A 22,497-nucleotide genomic window follows, 5' to 3' on the forward strand; every position below is an offset into this window, starting at 1 on the left:
AGTTGCCATGATTTTACTTTTGCCTTGGATGATTGAATCTCCATTTACATATTACAGTAGGTAGTTCTTTACACCTTATCTATCAGTAAGGAACATTGCAGGTGGAATGAGCAATATATTTTTTCTTTATTGGAGGAAGTCTGAAAAATATGTAAACTAGAAAGTAAAAAAATAGAACAGCAGGTAATCTATTGGGAGATTCATTGATAAATGGATTTTGTTCCATCATGGGTCCTAGTGACCACATTGGTATATTTCTCCACGTTCATCAGTCCCTAACCTGGTCTTTCAGATACACTGACTTTTAACTGTGTCAATTCATTTAGTTGATATTTATCTTCTTCTCGTTCCTTCCAATTTTCACAGTATTATGGCCTTCTCTGGAGAGCTGAGACTTTCCATGATATGCCTAAAGTGGGATAATTTGAACTTGGTCATTGTGTCTTGAGTAAGAAGTCTAGGTTGATTTATTCAATGATCCATTAGTTTGTTTTCTTGGCTATCCACTATATCAATGATGGTTAACCTTTTACGTCACCGCATACTGGCCTGCATGCCAGAAATGGCATGCAAAACCATCCCACCTGGACCACATGGCCTCATTGGCCTTTGCGCGTGAGGGAGCACAATAACCCGAAGACCAGCGTTCCATTGTGCATGCGCAAGCAGGCACCCAAACTTCCGGTTTCTGGCATGGATGTACACCTGACGAACAACTGGCCATTGTGCATGCACACGACATAAACCCAGAAGTTCGGGTGCCGGCTCACGCACACATAATAGAACGCTGCCCTTCCAGGTTTTGGCGATCCTGCATGTGCGTAGGCCAGCTGATCAGCACATGTGTGTGCACAGGAACGCAGACGAGGAGCCAGTGAGGCCACACATCCCTCATGGAATGGTTCTGTGAGCCGCTTCCGGCACGCATTCCATAGGTTCGCCAACATGGCACTATATTCTCTGGAGTCTTCTCCAACAGAGAAGAGTTCAAAAACATCAATACTGTTCTGATCTTGCTTGTTCAAAGTCTAACTTTCACTTCCCTGAGAGATTTGTACATTTAGCTATTATTTTAACTGTATTTTAGGACAAAAGATCTAGTGTAAAGTACCTGCTGTGTAATTACACATTAGGTTGTCCTGTTTATCATTAGTGAAAAGGTTAGATCCTCTTCCACAAACACATTGAAAGGGAAACAATTATAGTAGCCTTTCATTATGTCTGATTGAAAATACCACCTTACAAGTAGGCCTTGACTTACAACTACACTTCCTATCAGAATTTCCATTGCAAATCAAGACAATTATTAAGTGAATTGTGCCCAATTTTATGACCTTTTGTGCCATGATTGTTAAGCAGATCACTGCAGTAAAGTGAATCACATGATCATGAGGAGGATTCAACTTCTTCCATTGACTTTTCTTGTTGGAATCCAGCTAGGAAGGTGGCAAATGGTGATCCTATAACCCTGAGATGCTGCAACCATTGTAAACACATGCAGGTTGCCAAGTGCCTGAATTTTCATCATGTAATCATGGGGGTTCTGTGATGGTTGAGGTGATCATGAGCGCAAAGATTGATGTAAGTCACTTTTTTCCATTGTCTATGGAGATTCTCAGTCATCCTGGTCATGATTGTCCCAACGGTGCTTTTTCAAGAGGCAACTGGGCCCTCTGGTTTTTCTTTGAAGACGTTTTGCTTCTCATCCAAGAAGTTTCTTGAGCTCTGACTGGATGGTGGGGAATGGAAGGATTTATATTCCTTGCAGACAGCTGGTCATTTGTATTCTTTTAGCGTGTCTTTAAGATCACCTGGAGGTTTATCTGTGTCATCAGTGTCACCTGAGTGGTGGAAATGGGTGTGGAGTTCCAAGAAGGCTGAACATTTGAAGTATGCAACTGAAGAATAGTGATAGCCAAATCTGGCTCTAGGTTCTGCCTTGATTTACCTTCCCAATAAGCTACTGAGTCAGAAGATCATTTAAAAACAGTTTATTAGGTTACTCTGATAAAGTGGGATGTCCCTATGAAAAAGGAGAACCTTGAGCCCCATGTTACATTCCTTTTTATACTTACACAGCAAAGAAAATGCAAGAGGAAAATCGATTGGACAGGATAAAATATAACCTCCCCTTTGCCTAGGAAATCAGGTAGTCAAACATGTTACATATTTGCATCCCATAATATCACATACATATAGTCATGTTGCATCTGTGGATTCTAAGTTGTTTATGGTACCCTTCTTCGTGTTTGCAAAACTTTATTATTTTTTAATGTATTTTGTTTAATTAAAAGGAGAAGGGAAATGTTTTTACAAGAATGCTTTTTAGGTATTTTTTTTTTTTACAAAAAATTAAAATGGTAGGTGATAGTACACAGCTTTGTAAAATTATGCCCATCTGTGGGAGAGCGGGAAGAGGAGAAGAAAAAGAGAAATTAATTTAGAGGCTAACAAGTCCTATCTTCTTTCTTGGAAAATAAATATTCTCTGACCAGTCATGTTGTCCCAGAAAATGTTATGTAAACAGGTGTGCTGATTATATTATTTGATCTAGCTCCCCCTAAGTATTCTAGAAGGTTTAAAATAAGTTCTGGTGAGAAAACATGGTATTTTGTAGATCACCAGACAGATGTCAAAACATTTGATTGCTACAGACATGAATTTTTCTGGGGGGTATTTTTTTTTTTTTTAGGACTAAAACAGAAAACCTGAAGAAATCACATAACAGAATCATCCCTGCGTTAATGCTCCAACTGAGAGATAAAATTTCCGCTTGATGTTAAGATGTATTTTCTGAACTGCCCAGCATTAGACTGATGAGGAAGAATTTTGGCTGGTTTATTTGATTTCAGCAAGGATAGATACATGAAATGTCAGTAAATGCTTAGTCATTTATAATTGGCTCTGCAAAACCATTTATCAGTTGGGCTTTTTTGAAGATTTTGGAATAAAAAAAAAATAGAAAAGTTTCCTTAAATTTCACTTTGAAACTGCCTGGAACATTTGAGTGCATTTATTAACATAAAGAAAATATGCATTCATCAGTCAGATCAGCAGGATTCTAGGGCAAATAAAACAATTCTGAGTTTTCAATCAAGGAATATTTGAAAGACAGTGATAGAGGATGGTTAGTACTGGAAGTTGGCAAGGAAGGGGATTTGAACTAAACTATTTAATGAACGGGCAATATTTTCACAAGAAGAAAATGTTGTTCCTATCTTCAACTTCTTCCAAACATTGTACAGTTCTCCCATGCAAAAGAGCCATTCTGTTAAAAACTCTACAGGAAGTCTTTATACAAATTTAATGTAACTAGGATTATGTAAATTTATGTCAACATGGAATTTTGCAGATCAAGTATAATCTAATGAACTACGACGAAACTCTGAGCAAGTAGTAGCCACCTGCTCAGATAATTGCAGGACCAGCATTCCTCTGTTGTCCATTGCCACCAAGAACCTCATGGGAAGGTTTTTGGTCTTTCAACTTTGTTTATTTTTATTTTTATTTACCATTGTTTAGAGTGCTTGAAATATGTTTTAGGAGAATTAATAGCAATAGCACTTAGACTTTTATGCCTGCTTTACAGCACTTTCTGAGCAGCTTACAATGTCATCAAATTGCCCCTAATAATCTGGACCATCATTTTGCAAACCTTGGAAGGATGGAAGGCTGAGTCAACCTTGAGCCCATCAGAATCAAATACCAGACTGTGGACAGAGTTAACCTGAAATACTACATTGTAACCAGTATGCCACTAAGCCCATCAGGATCGAACAGCAGACTGTAGGCAGAGTCAGTCTGGAATACTGCATTCTAACCCCTGTGCCACTAATACCCTAAAAGCAGGATATAATTAAATATAAAGATGTTAGAAGGAAACTGGCTGAGCCAAGGAAAGGAGTCAAATGGGGAATTAGCCTAGAATTTCCATGTTGCCACAACAGAAGAAAATCTGACACTTTTGAATGCCTTTGACCTTTATCTAATCTAACCCATGTGCAAACTGTCAGTCTAAGAAGAATCTTATGTATAGGCTTGAACTATTAAGCAACTAATTGAATGCTTCACATGTAGATCTAGTTATTTGCACCTGACAAAATAATTGTAATCAAGAAATATGCTAACCCTTAAATTAGCATCTCTCAGAAGATTTTTTCCCAAGAAGTTTTTTGATATTTCTCAATCCCTTAGAAAAAGCTTTATTTTGCAATGCATTTTCTCTCCTGCCAATTGTTACATCACACCAAGAGTAACATAACCACAGTACACTGTTGAATATATATAATGATAGTCAGATCTTTTACATATTGATAGTTGCTACCATGTTCCTCCCAAAAGAAGGTTGGGTCTTATTTTCTATTGACCTCTAAAAACACCGGCTAGGCTTTCTTTTTGGAGGGTTCTAATTATTAACTCAACTTGCGGTGGTGGCACCGACAGCCTGCCCAGAAGGATCCCGCTGCTGGCTCGCTTCTGCGGCCGCTTGCCGCCACTTGCACGCATCGCCCGAGCCTCCGTTTTGCCTTCAGATGCCTGCTGGAAGGCATTTGCAGCCGAAAACAGGGCTCCGGATCGATCGGATGGTATTGGCTGCAGATGCCTTCCAGCAGGCATCTAAAAGCAAAACAGAGAGCAGGACAATGTGTGCAAATGGCGACAAGCGGCCGCAGAAGAAGCGGCCGAAGTAGAAGGCAAGGTAGGTGTCAGGTTGTGCGAGGCATGATAAGTAGGGCAGCTCCACCCCCATCCCCATCCTAGTTTATTTTTTACCTGTGTCCCACCCCCCCTGCATCCTGGGGTGGCGGGTCTTAATTAGGGCTAATTTTGTGGATGGGACTTAATTTGATCACATGAACTCAAAAACGTGATAGGGCTTCTCTTCAAGGTGGGTCATCTTTTTGGAGAAACATGGTACCAATTGCGGCCACAGGCAGCACCTTCATTCCCAATCTATAATGGTTGATAACAGGTCTATTTCTGATCATACTGAATTAAGCAATTTAGTTGTATACCTTAAAGGACTTAACCTACAAGCTCTCAAGACATGTTGGCCATCGTTCAGTTATAATGGCTTTACAAATCCAATCAACCACAACTGTCAGTATTATTAACCATTGTTATCAATTGAATTAATAAAGCATCCAAGTGAAAGCCCTGCCTATGATCTTCAAGAAGCTATAGGAAACCTTTGTAGAGCCTACAGGAATCGTTTGATGATTCACTGAAAGATTTGTATAGAATTGCAGTGGCATCTGTTAATAATTTTTAAACCTCAATTCTCAATTCAATCGGTGGAATGCCTTTCAGGTGCCACTTAGCAGAAAAAAGCATACACACATACAAACATATTCATCACACTATCCTTTTTCAGGATAAGTAACTCACACAAAGCATAGAACAGGTATAAAAATTACATCAAAGAAATGGAAGACATGAGATAAAAAAAAGGAAGGTTTGTATAGCTGTATAATAAATCTGGTTTATGCTAACACTGTTCACTAGATCTCTCTATCTTTTTATCCTGTCAAACCATTCTTGCTTCCAACACATCTTCATTACAATGGAAGCTTATTCATAGCACACACAAAAAGAACAAAACAAGCTGGATTTTTTAATTTAATTTTTTTAAAAAAATCCTCAGAGATTTTGCACAGATAAATTAACTTCCTTTTGCTTTGATTGTGGACATATTTCTTCTTGTTTTTATATACATTTTGCAACAATGTTGTAGAACGCTGAGTAGAAATAATCTTGAGTGACAGTTATATTGTCTCTTACGACAGTGTTTTTAATCTCCCTAGGTGCAAAATTTAACGTTGCTTTTATTTTTGAATATGATTTTTATTGAAACTTTAAAACAAGAAGTTAGAAACTCTTCCAAACTAATAAAGTAAAGAAGAAAAAAAGTGAAAGCAAAAAGCGCAAGAAAAGAAAAAAAAGGGAAGAAAAATAGAAACAAAGAAAACAGATACAAAGAGGGAACTTCCAGTATTTTTCAGTTATAGCAGTTATATTTAAAACTCTCTGTCTAAAGTTACATCACAATTGTTTCCTTTCTATAATCTATTTTGTGTAGTCATCAAAGACATAAATAACAAGCTCTTTTTAAAATGTAGATAATGTATTTTCTCCAATCAAAGAAATTAATTTATACCTAGTATATAGCAATAGCACTTAGACTTTTTTACCACTTCATAGTGCTTTACAGCCCGCTCTAAGCAGTTTATACAGTCAGCATATTGCCCCCAACAATCTAAGTCCTCATTTTTCTGACCTCGGAAGGATGGAAGGCTGAGTCAACCTTGAGCCTGGTGAGATTCGATCTGCCAAACTCCTGTCAGACAGTGATCAGCAAGTAGCCTACAGTACTGGACACTGTCAGACAGTGATCAGCAAGTAGCCTACAGTACTGTGCCACCATGGCTAGCTATTTATTTATTTATTTATTTATTTATTTATTTATTTATTTATTTATTTATTTTGTCGAGTGCATATTAGATAATATATATATAAGTATAAGCATGAACTGAATACATCAAATGAATACAATTAAAGGGAACATTAGGACATGTAGGCACGCTGGTGCTCTTATGCACGCCCCTTACAGACCTCTTAGGAATGGGGTGAGGTCAACAGTAGACAGTTTTAAGTTAAAGTTTTTAGGGTTTTGGGATGAGACCACAGAGCCTGGTAGTGTATTCCAGGCATTAGCAACTCTATTACTGAAGTCATATTTTCTCTAATCGAGTTTGGAGTGGTTCACTTTAAGTTTGTATCTATTGTGTGCTCGTGTATTGTTGTGGTTGAAGCTGAAGTAGTCATTGAGAGGTAGGACATTGTAGCAGATGATTTCATGAGCTATGCTTAGGTCATACCAAAGGCGTCATAGTTCTAAATTTTCTAAACCCAGAATTTCAAGTCTGGTGGCATAGGTATTTTGTTATGAGCAGAGAAGTGGAGGACTCTTCTTATGAAATATTTCTGGACACGCTCAATTGTATTAATGTTCGATATGCAGTGCAGGTTCCAGACAGATGAGCTGTATTCAAGAATTGGTCTAGCAAATGTTTTGTATGCTCTGGTTAGTAGTGTAATATTACCAGAGAAGAAGCTACACAAGATTAGGTTTACAAACTAACTAATCTTTAATGCCTTTTTGGCGATGTTGTTACAGTGAGCTTTGGCACTTAGATCATTTGATATGAGTACTCCAAGGTCCTTGACAGAGTGAGGGTCATCTACAAGGTCATGTCCACTTAGCTTGTATTTCGTGTTCTGATTCTTTTTGCTAAGACAGAGCATTTGTTGGTTGAGATTTGGAGTTGCCAATTTTTTGACCATTGTGATACAAAGTCAAGGTCTTTTTGAAGGGTAGCAGCATTGTTGGTAGTGTTAAATAGTTTAACATCATTCACGAAGAGAACACAGTTATTTATAATATGATCACAAAGGTCATTTATGTATAGTATGAAGAGTGTTGGTCCTAGAATGCTGCCTTGGGGGACACCGCTATTAACAGGTGCAGGATTTGATAGGGCACTCCCTATTTTGACTACTTGTTGTCTGTTTGACAGAAACACAGTTATCCAATTATGGAGGGGTCAGGAGATGCTGTAGGATTTTAGTTTTTGAAGTAGTTTGTCATGTACCACTGAATCAAAGGCTTTACAGAAGTCTATGTAAATTGCATCTATTGCTTTGCCCTAATCAAGATTTATAGTCCATATTTTTTTGCAGTGTAGACGTTGTAGATTACAGGATATTTTTTTTTTCTGAAGCCAAAATGTTTATTAGAGAGTAGGTTGTTTGTTTCTAGGTGGAGGGTAATGGATTGGTTGATGATTGATTCCATGACTTTGCAGGTGATGCAGCATAAAGAGATTGGCCTGTAAATTTTGACTAGGCTGGGGTCTCCCTTTTTGAAGATAGGGATGACCATGGCTAATGACCATAGGCTGGGTAGGGAACTGGTCCTGAAAGATTTTTCAAAGATTATGCTTAGGGGTTCTGCTATAGCAGTGGAAAGCTTTTTTAAGAAGTATGGACATAGTCCATCAGGTCCAGTAGATAGAGATGGTTTCAGTCTACATGGTGCCTTTTCAACATTATCTTCTGTGAAATTTATTTGTGTTAGATCGTTGTAGTCATTAGTAGTACGACTAGGGAATGTTAGGCATGAGCCATTGCTGTTAACAAAGACTGAGCCAAAGAATGTGTTAAAGAGGTTTGCTTTAACTATTTCATCATTGCATTCTTTACCATTAAAGTTAGGTCCTTTTAGGGGTGGGATGGATCTTGAGTCTTTAAGTTTGTTGTTTACAAAATTATAGAAAGTGCAATTGGATTTCGTGCGCAGAAGGTTTTCTTCTTGTTTGATGTGGTAATTGGTGCATTCAGTTTTTATTTGGTGGCATATATTTTTGTAGCAGCTTTTAAAGTTAGCTACATAACCAGTTTTGTTTTTATGCCAAAGGGATTTTTTTTTTTTTGAATTGGAGCTTTTTTATTGATATGGGTAAATTTGTTTTTCTTGGTTTTGGTTATTAATGGTACATATAGTTTAATAACTCTATTGACTTTGAGCAAGAAAATATTATAATGGTCTTCGGCAGTGTTACAATTAGAGAATAGAATTTGCCAATCAAGAAATGAGAGGTCGGTGTCTATGAGAGATCATAGGTGGCTTTTTTGAAGTTGTAGTTGGGTATCCCATTATTATGGTGATTTTTGTAAGGGCATATATTGAGACAAAAGTCTATCATGCTGTGGTCACTGTTGGAAAAGGGTTCTTTTATTTGTAGTCCATAAATTGAGTTTAAGCTGTTGCAGAAGATGAGGTTGAGGCAGTTGTTGAGTCTAGTATTGTTAGTTACTAGTTGATCTAGACCTAGATTAGTAACAGCATTGTATAGGGTTGTACGGATGGGTTCACTTGTACATTTGTTTATTGTCCAATTAATAAGAGGTAGGTTGAGGTCACCCAGAAAGATGAGAGGGTATGGGCAAGAGGCTGCCCATGTTAGTAGTATAGTTAACTTGTTCACATGTGCAATGTCGTAGTTGGGGGCTCTGTAACATAGTAAGAAACGAAGTGTGATGTTTAAGGACAGTTCGCAGACGAACTGTATATAAGCGAGATATGTCAATTTCACCAACCATTCTTGCATAGAGTAGTGTCAAATCTATCTCTGTGCATATAATAATCTTGCTGTAATATATTTCATATGCTGAAATAATCTTCAGTGGCTTTTTTTCCTGTTCGTTTGTTAATCCTAAAAGCAAAAGTTCTGGCTTCCACTGAATATTGATCTTTAAAATCTTCTGCATCAAAGTATGTATTTGAATTTAAAAATGATTAATTTTTTTTTTTACATGTCCACCATGCATGATAAAATGTCCCTTCATATTGTTCACATTTGCAACATGCATTTGAAGTACCTTTGTACATTCTGCATAATTTCTCAGATATCACAACGATTCATCGTTTTCTTAAAAAATTGTCTTTAAGGTCATTACACAATCTAAATTTCAACCCCTTTAACCACATATCTGCCCATTGGTTCATCTGTATGTTATATCAAAACTTTTAACCCATTTTATCTTAGAGCTCTTCACAAAACTGGAAGTTTCTGAGCAAAAAAAGATTAGCTTTTTTAGTGCTAGCTCTTTGTCATGCTTGAATATGACGGAACATGCAGAGAACTTATGAAGCATTTCTGATGGTTCCCATTTCTCTTCTTTTTGATGTTCACCAGGCCAGTTCAGTATTTCATGCTGTTCCAATTACCCTTTAGATAGTGACTCTAGCAAATTTAGATGAGCAGAAAACAGTAGTGAAGCTCTCAGAATGAATAAAGCTTCTGTTGCCAAACTTTATATTTAGCATATCTATCATGGTAGTATTTGGCTCTTGAAAAAAAAGTTTATGATTTCTGGGGGAGGAGAAGAATTTTTGGAAGGGTTAATGAATGTGAGAATCCAAACTAATATTGATTTTGTATTTACAAAGAACAAAAAAAGTTCATGAGGTGCTAGGCTCAGTCTCAGCCATACCCTAATTAGTGATACATTCCAGATTTCTCAGGTCCTCAGATTTACACATATCTAGAGGACACCATGTGGCTGATAGCTGCTGTACCATTTCAGAATGAAAATTGTTAAGTTGTTCTATAAATGTACATCCATCTAAAAAGCTCATTCAAAATAATAATCTCCCTCCAAACTATATACACTACTGTTCATGGATTTATTTGCCATACATGCTGGATAGTTTTCTTCAAGTGCAGAACTTTATTTTATCGTTTTAAAGCTTTGTAAGCCTATAAAAATTGTGTTAATGTAGAGTATTTTCCCATATGGATGAAGTATTGAAAGTAGTAAATTTGAACACACTTTTTTCTCTTGGTAGCATCTGAATATACTTACATAGAAAGAAACTCATGGGGGAAGGATAAAATCAGGAAGAAAATCTAAAATAGCAAAATTACCCCAATTAAGGCAATTCAACAATTAAAAATAGAACATTGACTCATTCAAATTATACAAGTGGTTCTCAACCTGTGGTCCATGGATATCTTGGCGGCAGTGGTGAAATCCAAATTATTTATGCTACCGGTTTTGTGGGTGTGACTTGGTGAGCGTGGTGTGGCTTGGTGGGCATGGCTTGGTGGGCATGGCAGGGGAAGGATATTGCAAAATCTCCATTCCCACCCCACTCTGGGGCCAGCCAGAGGTAGTATTTGCCAGTTCTCCGAACTACTCAAAATTTCCGCTACCGGTTCACCCCTGTTTGTCTGGCAGCTGCAATGTCCTCAAGGGGTCAATGAAGGCTTGAAGAAATGTTATGATTTAAATTGTGAATTAGATCTTGTGGGTCCATGGCCACAAAAGGTATTTAAAGGGGTCTATGGTGAAGAAAACTTGAGAACCACTGAACTATATAATATCCTGCATAGTCTTAAATAGTAAACTCCAAAGTTCAATTACCTTACTGTAGCTAATATGCAAAATACCATCTCTAAAATATATTACTGTATTATGTTCTACATGGTGGAACAATGATTAAACTGCAGTATTGCAGGCAAACCCTGCCCACAGCCTGGAGATTGATCCTGTGTCAGCATTCCAGAACACCCCCACTCCGAGTAAAGACACAGAAGCAAGCATTTTCCAAAGTTCTCTTTACTAGAATAGGTAAACTGGCACATCTGGGAAAACCCGAATCTGAAAGGTCCAGGTTTTCCCTCAGTAAATTAAACCCCCTAAACCATCCCCTCACTCCTCAGTTGATCACATGCTCCAATCAACGTCCGTCCCATCTCGACTCAGCACTCCAACCACTCCAGGGGTGGGTTCTACTTATCTTTACTACCGGTTCACAATGGGACCACACGCATGCGCAGAAGCATTTTCATGACGTCAGGGTCAGTGGGTGGGGCCTCCCACTGGTTTTACTACCGGTTCTATAGAACCGGTGCGAACCGGGGGCAATCCACCACTGGACCACTCCTTCTCCAGATGCTGACCTTGCTCACCCTGACCTTGACCGACAGGAAGAATGCTGTTATGTCTACCAACAACCCCCTTCTACTTTCCCACACATGAGAAGGTGGCAGCATGGAAGCTTCCAGCCTAATATGGCTTCCAAAGCTGACATCCTGATTTAAGATTAACTTAGTCTTCCATCCTTCTGAAATTGGTAAAATGAGGATCTAGATTGTTCGGGGCAATATGCTGATATTGTAAACCACCAAGATGAGTCATATAAAGCACTATGAACTGGTATATACATCTAAGTAGCTATTGTTACCTTAAACTGCTTTTGAAAGATGATCTAACATTTCAAATGATACAAATCTACATAATGCATTGTCAGAAGTGGTGTTACTTTGATTTATTTGTTTTAATTATGTTGTCCAACTCAGAGTAACATAGGCAGACTTTACTGGTGTTTCTTAAACTTGGCAACTTCATGATGCATGGATTTCAACTCCTAAAATTCTTCAGCCAGTTGGTAGTCAGTTGGTAGTCATCAAACAGAATACAAGTAATCCAAATACTCAGAAGACATGCTCATTGCTATGCTAAAATTACCCCTTCCCCTGTATTTTTATTTTATTTTAGAAAAATAGTTATTAATTTGGCTAGATGTATTTATATACTTTGTTCTATTTCTTTTTGTTTTTTACACTGGTCACTAAGTGAAATATAACTGAACCATAACTGAAAGACGATTAAGGAACTGGAGGCTGAAACGTATGAAGAAAGGCAGTGGTGGGTTTCCAAATTTTTTACTACCGGTTCTATGGGTATGGCTTGGTGGCCATGGCAGGGGAAGGATACTGTAAAATCTCCATTCCTTCCCCACTCCAGGGGAAAGTTACTGAAAAATCCCCATTTCCTCCCAATCAGCTGGGACTCGGGAGGCACAGAATAGATGGGGGTGGGGCCAGTCAGAGGTGGTATTTACCAGTTTTCTGAACTACTCAAAATTTCCGCTACCGGGTCTCCAGAACTGGTCAGAAGCTGCTGAAACCCACCTCTGAAAAAAGGTTGAAGGTTGAAAAAAGGACTAGGAGTGACATGATAGTAGTGTTCCAGATACAGTATTTGAGGGGCTTCTACAAAGAAGCGGGGGGGTCAACATGTTCTCCAAAGCACCTGAAGGCAGGGCAAGAAGAAAAATTCAGGCCATTTCCTGAACTAAGGAGAAATTTTCTGGAAACAAAAACAATTAATTAGTAGAATGGTTTGCCTCCAGAAGTTATAAGTATTCCATCACTGGAGGCTTTTAAGAAGAGATTGGCAGCCATCTGTCTGAAATGGTGTAGAATCTCCTCCTTGAACAGGGGATTGGACTAGAAGACTTCCAAGGTCCCTTCCAACTCTGTTATTCTGTTAAAGTCCTATTCTACTTACATGGGATTACCCCTCCCGCAGTAACCCTATAAAATAAATTTGGCTGAAGAACTAGCTCAAAGCAGGGGTGAAATCCAGCAGGTTCTGGAGAACCGGTAGCAAAAATTTTGAGCAGTTCGGAGAACCGATAGTGGAAATTTTTAGTAGTATGGAGAACCAGCAAATACCACCTCTAGTTGGTCCCAGAGTGGGGTGTGAATGGAGAGTTTATAATATCCTTCCCCTGGAGTGGGGAGGGAATGAGGATTTTGCAGTATCCTTCCCCTGCCATGCCCACCAAGCCACACCATGCCCACCAAGCCACGCCCACAGAACCGGTAGTAAAAAAAAAATTGGATTTCACCACTGTCTCAGAGTTATTAAGTGAGTTTCTGTGAACTTGAATCTTGGTCTCCAGTCCTAGGAAGAGAATTATTGTACCATACTGATCTCATATATAAGGTAAGGTTTAGGGAATGCCTCTGAATTTAAAAATAATCATCTGAAGGTCTAGGCCTGAAAGATAAATAACCATTTTTAATTTAAAAATGTAGCTCAAAAATACAATATACTTAAATGTGGCATTGCTGATTAGCACAGAGAAAACTGTCTCTGATTGCCAAATATCAGCATTTCTTTCCCTTTTAATTTTGAATTATGCCTACTTAATTTCCATTATATCCAGTGTGAATAGAAGCTGCTGCAAAGAATGATCATTGCTCTGCATGAACCTGTTCGTCAGTCAGTGCTAAAATTAAAAACAAGTCAGGGGTATTGAAGACAATGCAGAACAGATGGAAATCTAACTTTTATTGCATTTAACTCATGAAGCAAATCATCTGGAATAATTTTATGACATAGGAAGTAGTACGGTCATATATTTTTCAGAATACAAGATGGCTTTCCTTGTAGCCACTGTTTCCTGTCCTCTATTTCAAATGCACTTGGGAAAGCACAACAAAATTTCACAAATATGTTTTTCCCTGATAAATTGCAACATGCATACCTAGCATGTATCATTATTTATTTGACGCTATTGTTCATTTACTTGTACATTTTATCCATGTACAAGTAAGAAGGGTGGAGTTAATAAGAAGAAAGACCCTTGCTTATAATGTATATTCTTCACAGAACAATCTGAAAAGAAATGAGTATTACATTAAAAAAAAAAAAAAAACTTTGGAAATGCAGATTTGATGTGCTGGAGATACTGACGATGTATGATGGAATGTTTACCTAGAAAAGGGGATCTTGGCAGCACCACAGTTTCCCAGGGAGGTGGCAGTATATTCCAGAGAAAAGTCCAGATTAATAGACTATACATTCCCAAAATGGATGGGGGAGAAGGAAGAGGTTCAGAGTAGCTACACCCTAGAATCTCTCAGGGTCTAACTACCCTGTTTCCCCCAAAATAAGACATCTCCTGATAATAAGCCTAATCGGGCTTTTGAGCGCATGGCAATAAGGCCAAGCGCTTATTTCAGGGTTCAAAAAAATATAAGACAGGGTCTTATTTTCGGGGAAACACGGTAGTAGGATTAGAACACTATAGATTTCGATTAGCAAGATTCTGTCTCCATTAGGTATAAAACAAGTAAAGAATTGGACTCAATTTGATTTCACTAAGTGTTTTTGGGCGTGGCCTGATATTATGCCTCCTTTTCGATGTTGTATATATCAAAACAAAAGCAAAAGTCTTCTCTAAATACTTTACCTTTCAGGTAGGAAAAAAAAACATTTTACATTAAAATAAATATTAGTTCTGGACAGCGGTGGGTTTCACATTTTGTTACGACTGGTTCACTACATGCACACATGCACACTCGCTTCACGTGCACGCATGCCTTCCGCGCATGTGCCCAGAGTTCTATACATGCGCTTTGCTCGCACGCGCACCTTCTGCACATGCACCCAGCCTCAAAAACGTGCTTAAATAGGACAGCATAGAGCCGGGGCAGGTGGGCAAGCCCACCCATGATTTTCGCTACTGGTTCACCCGAACTGGTCTGAACCGGCTGAATACCACCTCTGGTTCAGGCACAATTAACATATGAATATTCCATCTTTTGTTTTTTTCAAATTAGGTTTAGCGAACCCTAAAATAGTCAGATATCCTGCCTCTAAAATATTCTAATTCTAGGATAGGTTCTACCTTCAAGGGATTTTTGTTGCTGTTCAGTCACTAAGTATTTTCACTCTTTCTTCGTTCTGGGTTTCAAATTACAGATTCCAATCCTCTCCCAGCCACTTTCTTGCTACTCCTCTCCTACTAAAGCTCTTGCCACAAAGTTCTTTGTCTCCCTTCTCTTAATCTTTAGTTATTTTAATTTGCTGACTCACAGCTCTTCCCGCTGGGTTGCCACTTGCTTTGAGGATTCTCTCACAAATTGAGCTTCCTTCTTTCACCGAAAATCACGGACTTACTCTTTCTTTAGGCTCTTCTCTTCTATTACAGTTTTGGAGTATTTTTACTCACTTCAATTACAGTCTGTTAAATATATTGTTACTTCCGCATTGTCTATGACTAGTCATGGCCTCGGGTCTGCCATCTCGCAATAGCAGATGCTTTCACGCCAGGTTTAAGAGGTTTCCTTTCATTGCAGTGGGTGATCGCCTTTCACCTCGCTACCCCCCCAGCTTCCCCTTAATTTTGCATGGCTCTCCAGGCTCTCCGCGCCCCGAAGGGTCCCCAATTGTGAAAAAATCAGAGTTAAAGGACAGAAACCGTCCTCTTTCCTCTGCATTGCCACAACGTTGCCACCGGAAGCCTCAGTCGCTAAGTATTGTTCAACTCTTTGCAACCCCATGGACCCCCTGTCTTCCACTCTCCTGGAGTTTGCTCATCATTGAGTTGATGACACTATCTGACCCTCTCATTCTCTTCCATGCCATTCTCCTTTTGCCTTCAATCTTTCCCAACATCAGGGTCTTTTCCAAAGAGTCCTCTCTTCTCATTAGGCGACCAAAGTATTTGAGCTTCAGCTTCAGTACCTTTTCATTCATTGCAAAATGAAGAAGTGGGATTCAGTGGCAAAGTCAATGGAGCTTTTTACTCTGAATTTTTATTTTTTTATTTTATTAAAAACTTGAAATTATTTTTCCATGATATAGCAATTTAGAATACTCAAATTCAGTCTCAAAAAGATGAATTAAAACAAAAACTGTAACTGCCATCTTAAAGATTTTCTGCATGAAAGAAGATAATTCTATGCCAGGGGGATTCAAAGTATTTGAGACTAAAACCTGTAGCACAATTATCTTATAGGTTTCAAATATGTAGTACGAGGAGAATACAGCTGTTAGATCCTATTCAACCAGGGTTTGTAAGGGATATATATTTTGGTTTCATAAGATCTCCTTCAGGCTAAGTCCGGAATGATATCAAATAAATCTTGAGTGCAAATTATGTATGTTAGTTATTGGCTAAAATTAATTTTTAACCCAAGTCATTGACTGCTCTGACTTTTTAAGATAAATTCCAGCTTTTGGTGGAAATCACTTAATTGTGCCCTAAGGTATTGTGGAGTTTCATCTTATGCATTGATCTTAATGGGTTTTGAAGAGGGCATGTCATTCCTTAAGCAACATGACAGAGAAAATAACCTCAAAATTATTTCAGCCAGTCCAGCTTATTTTATCTGAGTGAAAAATAATAATAATCAGGGTTTGTTTGTTTGTTTGTTTGCTTTCAGGTTAACAGGATTTCATCTTCCTCCACCTGTGACCTCCACAAAATCTGTATTTTCATTACGATTAACCAGTGACTTTGCAGTGAGTGCTCATGGATTTAAAGTATATTATGAAGGTAAAGTAATATATTATAAATATGCATGTTAGAACTGCAATAGCTTATGTCAACATTCAATTTTGGAAAACAACTCAGTACTTATGAACCATAAGGGTGGACAAAGGAGGGCAAACTATAATAAAGGAAAACAAAGGCAACAATTTATATTACAATCATACAACTGATGTTGCACAGTCTGAGATCCTACAATAAGAGCATATTAATTCTATGTATTACTACTTAGATGTGTCTATGTGATAGCCAGCTGTTTTCCTTTTTCTTTTTAATTACCCCCACATTAGTCTAGCCCTTGGTGCTTATGTTTCTTCATCTTCCTTATATGAGACACACAGAGATCGTACTGTGAATGGGATAATCGTGTTCTGCTGTTTGATCAACCTGATTTACAGCAATTAGAGGCAAGAGTGAAAATCAATGAAACTAATGCAAGGAATGCAACACTGTTGTAAAAAATACTAAAGAAAGACCATTGTTTCTCACAGGTTGATATACATATGCTGTATAATTAAAAAAAAATATTTAAAACACGTTGACACTATGGAGAGAGTGCAAAGAAGAGCAATGAAGTTGATTAGGGGGCTGGAGGCTAAAACATATGAAGAACGGTTGGGTATGTCTAGTATGGTGAAAAGAAGGAAAAGAAGGTCTAGTCTAGTCTAGTCTAATGACATAATATGTTCCAATATTTGAGAGGCTGCCACAAAGAAGAGGGACTCAACTTATTTTCCAAAGTATCAGAAGGTTAAAAAAGAAGCAACAAATGGAAACTAACTAAGGAAAGAACAAATCTAGAACTAAGGAGAAATTTCCTGACAGTTAGAACAATCAACCAGTGGAACAGTTTGCTTTCAAAAGGTGTGGGTGTGCCATCACTGAAGGCTTTTAAGAAGAGACCAGACAGCCATTTGTCTGAAATAGTACAGGGCAGTTATGGCTAACCTTTTTGCCATTGCATGCCAGGAGCGTGGGGAGCGTGGGGAGGTCACACATGTGCATGCCCACACCCATAATTCTATGCACCCCGCCCCCTCACATGCACGCATGACCCCCCCACTTCCCTCACTCCTGCCATGCAATGGCCCAGTGGGCCCATTTTTCTCTCTCTCCAGGCTCTAGAGCCTTTCTAGGAACCTGGGGAGGGTGAAAGCAACCTTCCCCACCAGAAGTTGGCAAATGGGCTGTTTCCGGTCTCTGGAGGGCCTCCGGAGGGTGGGGGTGGGTAAGGCCATTTTTGTCCTCTCCAGACTCCTAGAAAGGCTCTGGAGCCTGGGGAGAGAGAAAAACAGGCCTTACCCACCATCCCCCAAGGCTCTCCGGAGGCAGGAAACAGCCTGTTTCCCTACTTCTGGTGGGCCCAGAAGGCCTGAAAATCAGCTGGCTGGCAGACACATGCAGGCTAGTGCTGAGCTCATGTGCCCACTGATATGGCTATGCATGTCACCAGTGGCACATGTGCCATAGGTTCACCATCACGGGTATAGGGTCTCCTGCTTGTGCAGGGAGTATGACTAGAAGACCTCCAAGGTCCCTTCCAAGTCTAATGATGTTCTATGTTCTACTTCCTTCACAGTGACCTGAGCCTCTCAGATGAACCTATAGTGCAGGTTAGATTATTTTAGGATGGAATTATTTTTTTTCCCACTCTAAAGAAATGAGCATTTCAGCTCATGTCAATCACTGTTTGCTTCACTTGAACTCAACAATAAGTAAAAAACAAAATAGTAGAAAATATCTGAAGTTGTATCAATCTCAATGGTTGAAATTGTGATGGGCTACGGAGCTTTCTCGTTCCCTTGCAATGTGTTTTTGGTTCATTTATTTCCTTGCAAGTTCTACGTTGTCACTCTTTTCAATGGAAAATGCTGTTTTATTACCTTTGGTTTCCTTCCATCTCTCTGATTATCTTTGAGTTCAGGATTGTACTTGACCCTATTTGAGTGTTATGGAACAAGGCTTTGTGCATTTTTTTCATCACTGGTGTTTCAGGATCCACTAATATTTGATTAAATTACAGAGAGATACTTAAGAGATAATTATACTCTAGAGAAATCAATGTAAATTGGGCCATTTTCCATGCCAGCTTCCAGTTTTGGCATCCTTTTATTGTGACAGCACATGAGAGTTCTATCAGGGTGGCAACAAGAAGCCAGAGTGAGTTTTTCTTCTTTTCTTTTCCTAACCAAGCATGACCAATAAAGGAAATTGATATATAGCTTAAAATAAGCTAATGAATATTCCATTGAAGGGAGAATATTGTAGCTCAGGGTTGAAATGAGGGATCTGTGAACTAAGAAACATCATCAGTGCTAGTGCTGATGATGTTACCTAGTTTGGATAATACCGTATTTTTCCATGTATAGATGCTACTTTTTCTTAAAAACATTTACTTGAAAATTGAGGTGCGTCTTATACACAACAGGCCAAGGAAAAGGCCACAAATGTCAGATGAGCCTCTATCTCAGAGGTCTTCAAACTTGACAGCTTTAAGACTTGTGGACTTCAACTCCCAGGGAGTTGAAGTCCACAAGTCTTAAAGCTGCCAGGTTTGAGGACCCCTGTGAGTCTATCTTATATGCAGCTCTATCATTCATCTCTTATTGTAGTTGTTTCCTGTATCACATTGCCACTCTAGGTTTCATCTCTATTGTTCCTGTGATGCATTTCCTGTTCTTGTTGTATTACTCACTCTAACAAGATGGCTTCTTCATAGCGATGGCTTATAGTGTGCTTACTACAAGAAACTACATGAAACTTGGGGGCGTCTTATATATGGGGGCATCTTATAAGTGTTGTGGCCTGTATGCGGCCTGTGCAGCTAGTAGCTGATTCAGACAGTAAGGAGGTTGGTGTGGTGCTGCGCCAGCAGCCTGTGCAGCTGGCACTCAAGTCAGACAATGAGGAGGCTGGAGAAGATGTGGTGCCAGAGGTGGGGATTCAGCCAGGGCCTTCAGAACCTCCAGAAGCTCCCTTAAGTGAAGAGGACGAAGAGGAGGAGCCTCTTCTAGATGCACGGACGCGCAGAGCTGCCAAAAGGCAGGAGTGGCTCCTTGGGAGGAGGTTTCCTCAAGAGTAAGGTTTGGGAATAATTGACCACTCCCTTAGCCTATTTAAGGAGGAACGCCGACTGAAGCAATTTGCAGGGAACAACTTAGTTCACATACCTTCATGTCTTGTCTTGCTTATCTTATCAGCTTCCTGCAAATTGCTTCTCGGCATTCTGCCAACCATAGTAAGTTATTATTCTTTGCATTCTTGGCGACTGTTAATGCAATTAATTAACAGCCATTGTTGTAAAAGACTGGTTTATTCAGTAAAAGACTGGTTTATTCAGTAAATTAAAGTTTGAACAGACTTTGTGTGTGCTGCGTTCTTTGGGGTCTGTAACTGGGGCAGAACAATAGATGGAAAAATATGGCAAATGTCTGCAAGAAAGCAACCAAGCTCAGAGAATACCAATAACATTCCATTTCTCGTTTTCTGTTGCTTTGGTCCTGCGATGGGCTCCATTTCTCCTTATTTATCTCTTGCAAAAGAATTCCTTCAAGATATAACCAGAGAAGCATTAGGCTTGATTCAGAGAACCAAGAAGGCTGCCATGTTGCTTGGATGAGAGGAATCCAATTTATTTTTTCCAGCCAGCAATGCACAGTGACTGTAAAATGAAAATGGGATGAATTCCACATTGAGCTTTTGGAGAAAATATGATGAAGTTAAGAATAAATAATGATCTTCACTTATAAAAAGGGAGCTTTTCTGGTTAATAGAAGGACTGGAAATTGAGTAGGTGAGGGGCTTTGAATATTTAGGCGTTGTCTTCTAAGATTCAGGGTCAGGGAAAGCATCATGAATATGGTAGCACAAGCTCAAAAAAAAGTTTTTCAGCCATTTTAGGATTCTCCATAGAAAAAGAGGAGAAATTATCTCTACAGCTTTCAAATTATTCTCAGCCAAAACCTCTGGCTCAGCTGCTCCCAGCTAGGCCCATATCCAAATTACACACAGATGGAAATTGTACAAACCAAATTCATTAGAGCAGTGTTCCAAGCCCCAAAATGTATATCTAATACAATTCTGAGATTTGAAGCTGGTCAAATGAGAATTGAGGTCAGAGCATGGTTATTAATCTTTAATTACTTGCTTAAATGCCATTATTTTCCAGCTGGGCTGATTCCATCCTTTTTTTTTTTTTTTTTTTTGTCCAAATGAATTTGAATCATCTTGAGACTCAAGCAATAGATACAGATCTTCTATCTTGTGGTCTCTTCATTGACTCTCTATATATTCTTCATTTCACTGAGTTATTAAAGTTATTAAAGAAAGGCACTTAGACATTGAAGCCCAGAATGAAAGAGGTCTCATCCAAAATGTATCATGTCACAACTGGACTAGTGCAACTCTACATGTGGCTATCCTTGAAGAGCATTTGGAAGCTTCAACTGGCACAGAGTGTGGCAGCACGGGCAGTTCTTTGGGTCCTTAGGATGGTCAATACTACACCACTGGTCCATATGCTGCACTGGGTACCAGTCTGCTACTGGATGCAATTCAAGCTATTGGTTATTACCTTTAAAGCCCTGAGTGATATAGTTCCAGGTTACTTGAGGAATCATCTCATCCACAAGGACTGGCTTGCCCCATCCACACTGGCACAGGAGGCATGCTCTGGGCCCTGTTGATTAAGGAAATCTGGCTGGCGGGGTCCAGGACAAAGGTGTTCTCTGCTGTAGCTCCTGCCCTTTGAAACAGCTTATCCCCTGAGGTGAGATTGGCTACCACCTTCTGACATTCCACAGAAGCCTGAAGACCTGAAGTTGTCCCAGATGGCTTGGGACCCAATAGGGGAGCATCACACCGCGTGTGGTTGATAAATTAAGAGGCAATCCCATTTGTCTTCTGCTCATCCTGTTCCTTCCCTATCTTTTAACTATATTTTATTTTGATTGGGAATTTTTATTGTTTTAGAGTTATGTATTTGTTAGGATTTTAATGTTTTAATGCTGTAAACCATCTGGAGTCATTTCGTTATGAGGTGGACTGTAAATAAATTCAACAGACAGACAAACAGACAGACAGATAGACAGACAGACAGCCGATCCTAGCCATGGAGATCAAAACTTTAGAGATTTGTCTCCTAAAATAGTGGTAATACTATAAATTACATCTACTTGAAAAACATTAAGTACTAGACATTTCTAAATTCAGGGGGGAAAAACTCTGATCTGTGCAATTTCCTAGGGTCCCTAATGTCCAGATGTTTTGGAAAAGGTTAACTCACTAAATTTAACATGCCAGGCAAGCATTCAATTCAGTTTCTTAACCACAATAAGATTTTAGCAAGAATGCCCCTTGATTTGCAGTCAAACCAAGCATTGAGAACTGGCTAAGTCTGTGGGACAAGATTAATATGAACTTTAGAATCATTACCACGCAGGACAAAATTATCTGATAGTGCTCTGGAGGTTCCAATATTCACTTCATTAATCTTCACAGAATGGAATATTAATTAGATAGATAATTAGGATTGCCAGCTAATAGCTGAAAATTGCAGCAAGAATTTTTGCAGTGCATTGTTCTACATTGGTCAGTGATATTTCGAAACAAAACTGGTCTGCTTTCATTGTTGTTGTTTTAACATAGAAATGTGATGACACACCCACGTTTGCTTCAATAGGGGATGTGCAGCAGTGAAACATAGAATCCAGTGCCATCTTCAGTAAGAAAAGTTGTTAAAACCAATGCACAAAATTAGCTTTTCAATATCTTGGAAAGCTGGATAATAGTTTTAAAAA

The 22,497-nt window shown here is 38.9% G+C and overlaps 1 protein-coding gene across 1 annotated transcript in view; it reads left to right on the plus strand.

Annotated features, from left to right (window-relative positions):
* The window catches only part of CSMD3 (CUB and Sushi multiple domains 3), a 700,075-nt gene that overhangs the window by 171,002 nt on the left and 506,576 nt on the right, over window positions 1-22,497 (plus strand). The window contains exon 3 of the mRNA XM_070942050.1: window positions 16,593-16,705. Coding sequence (XP_070798151.1) covers window positions 16,593-16,705 — 113 coding nt within the window. The remainder of the gene's footprint in view (window positions 1-16,592; window positions 16,706-22,497) is intronic.

Source organism: Pituophis catenifer, unplaced genomic scaffold, assembly GCF_029215685.1.
Source record: "Pituophis catenifer annectens isolate HBS135680 unplaced genomic scaffold, rPitCat1.0.hap2 SCAF_3, whole genome shotgun sequence".
In the NCBI taxonomy this organism is placed as follows: Eukaryota; Metazoa; Chordata; class Lepidosauria; order Squamata; family Colubridae; genus Pituophis; species Pituophis catenifer.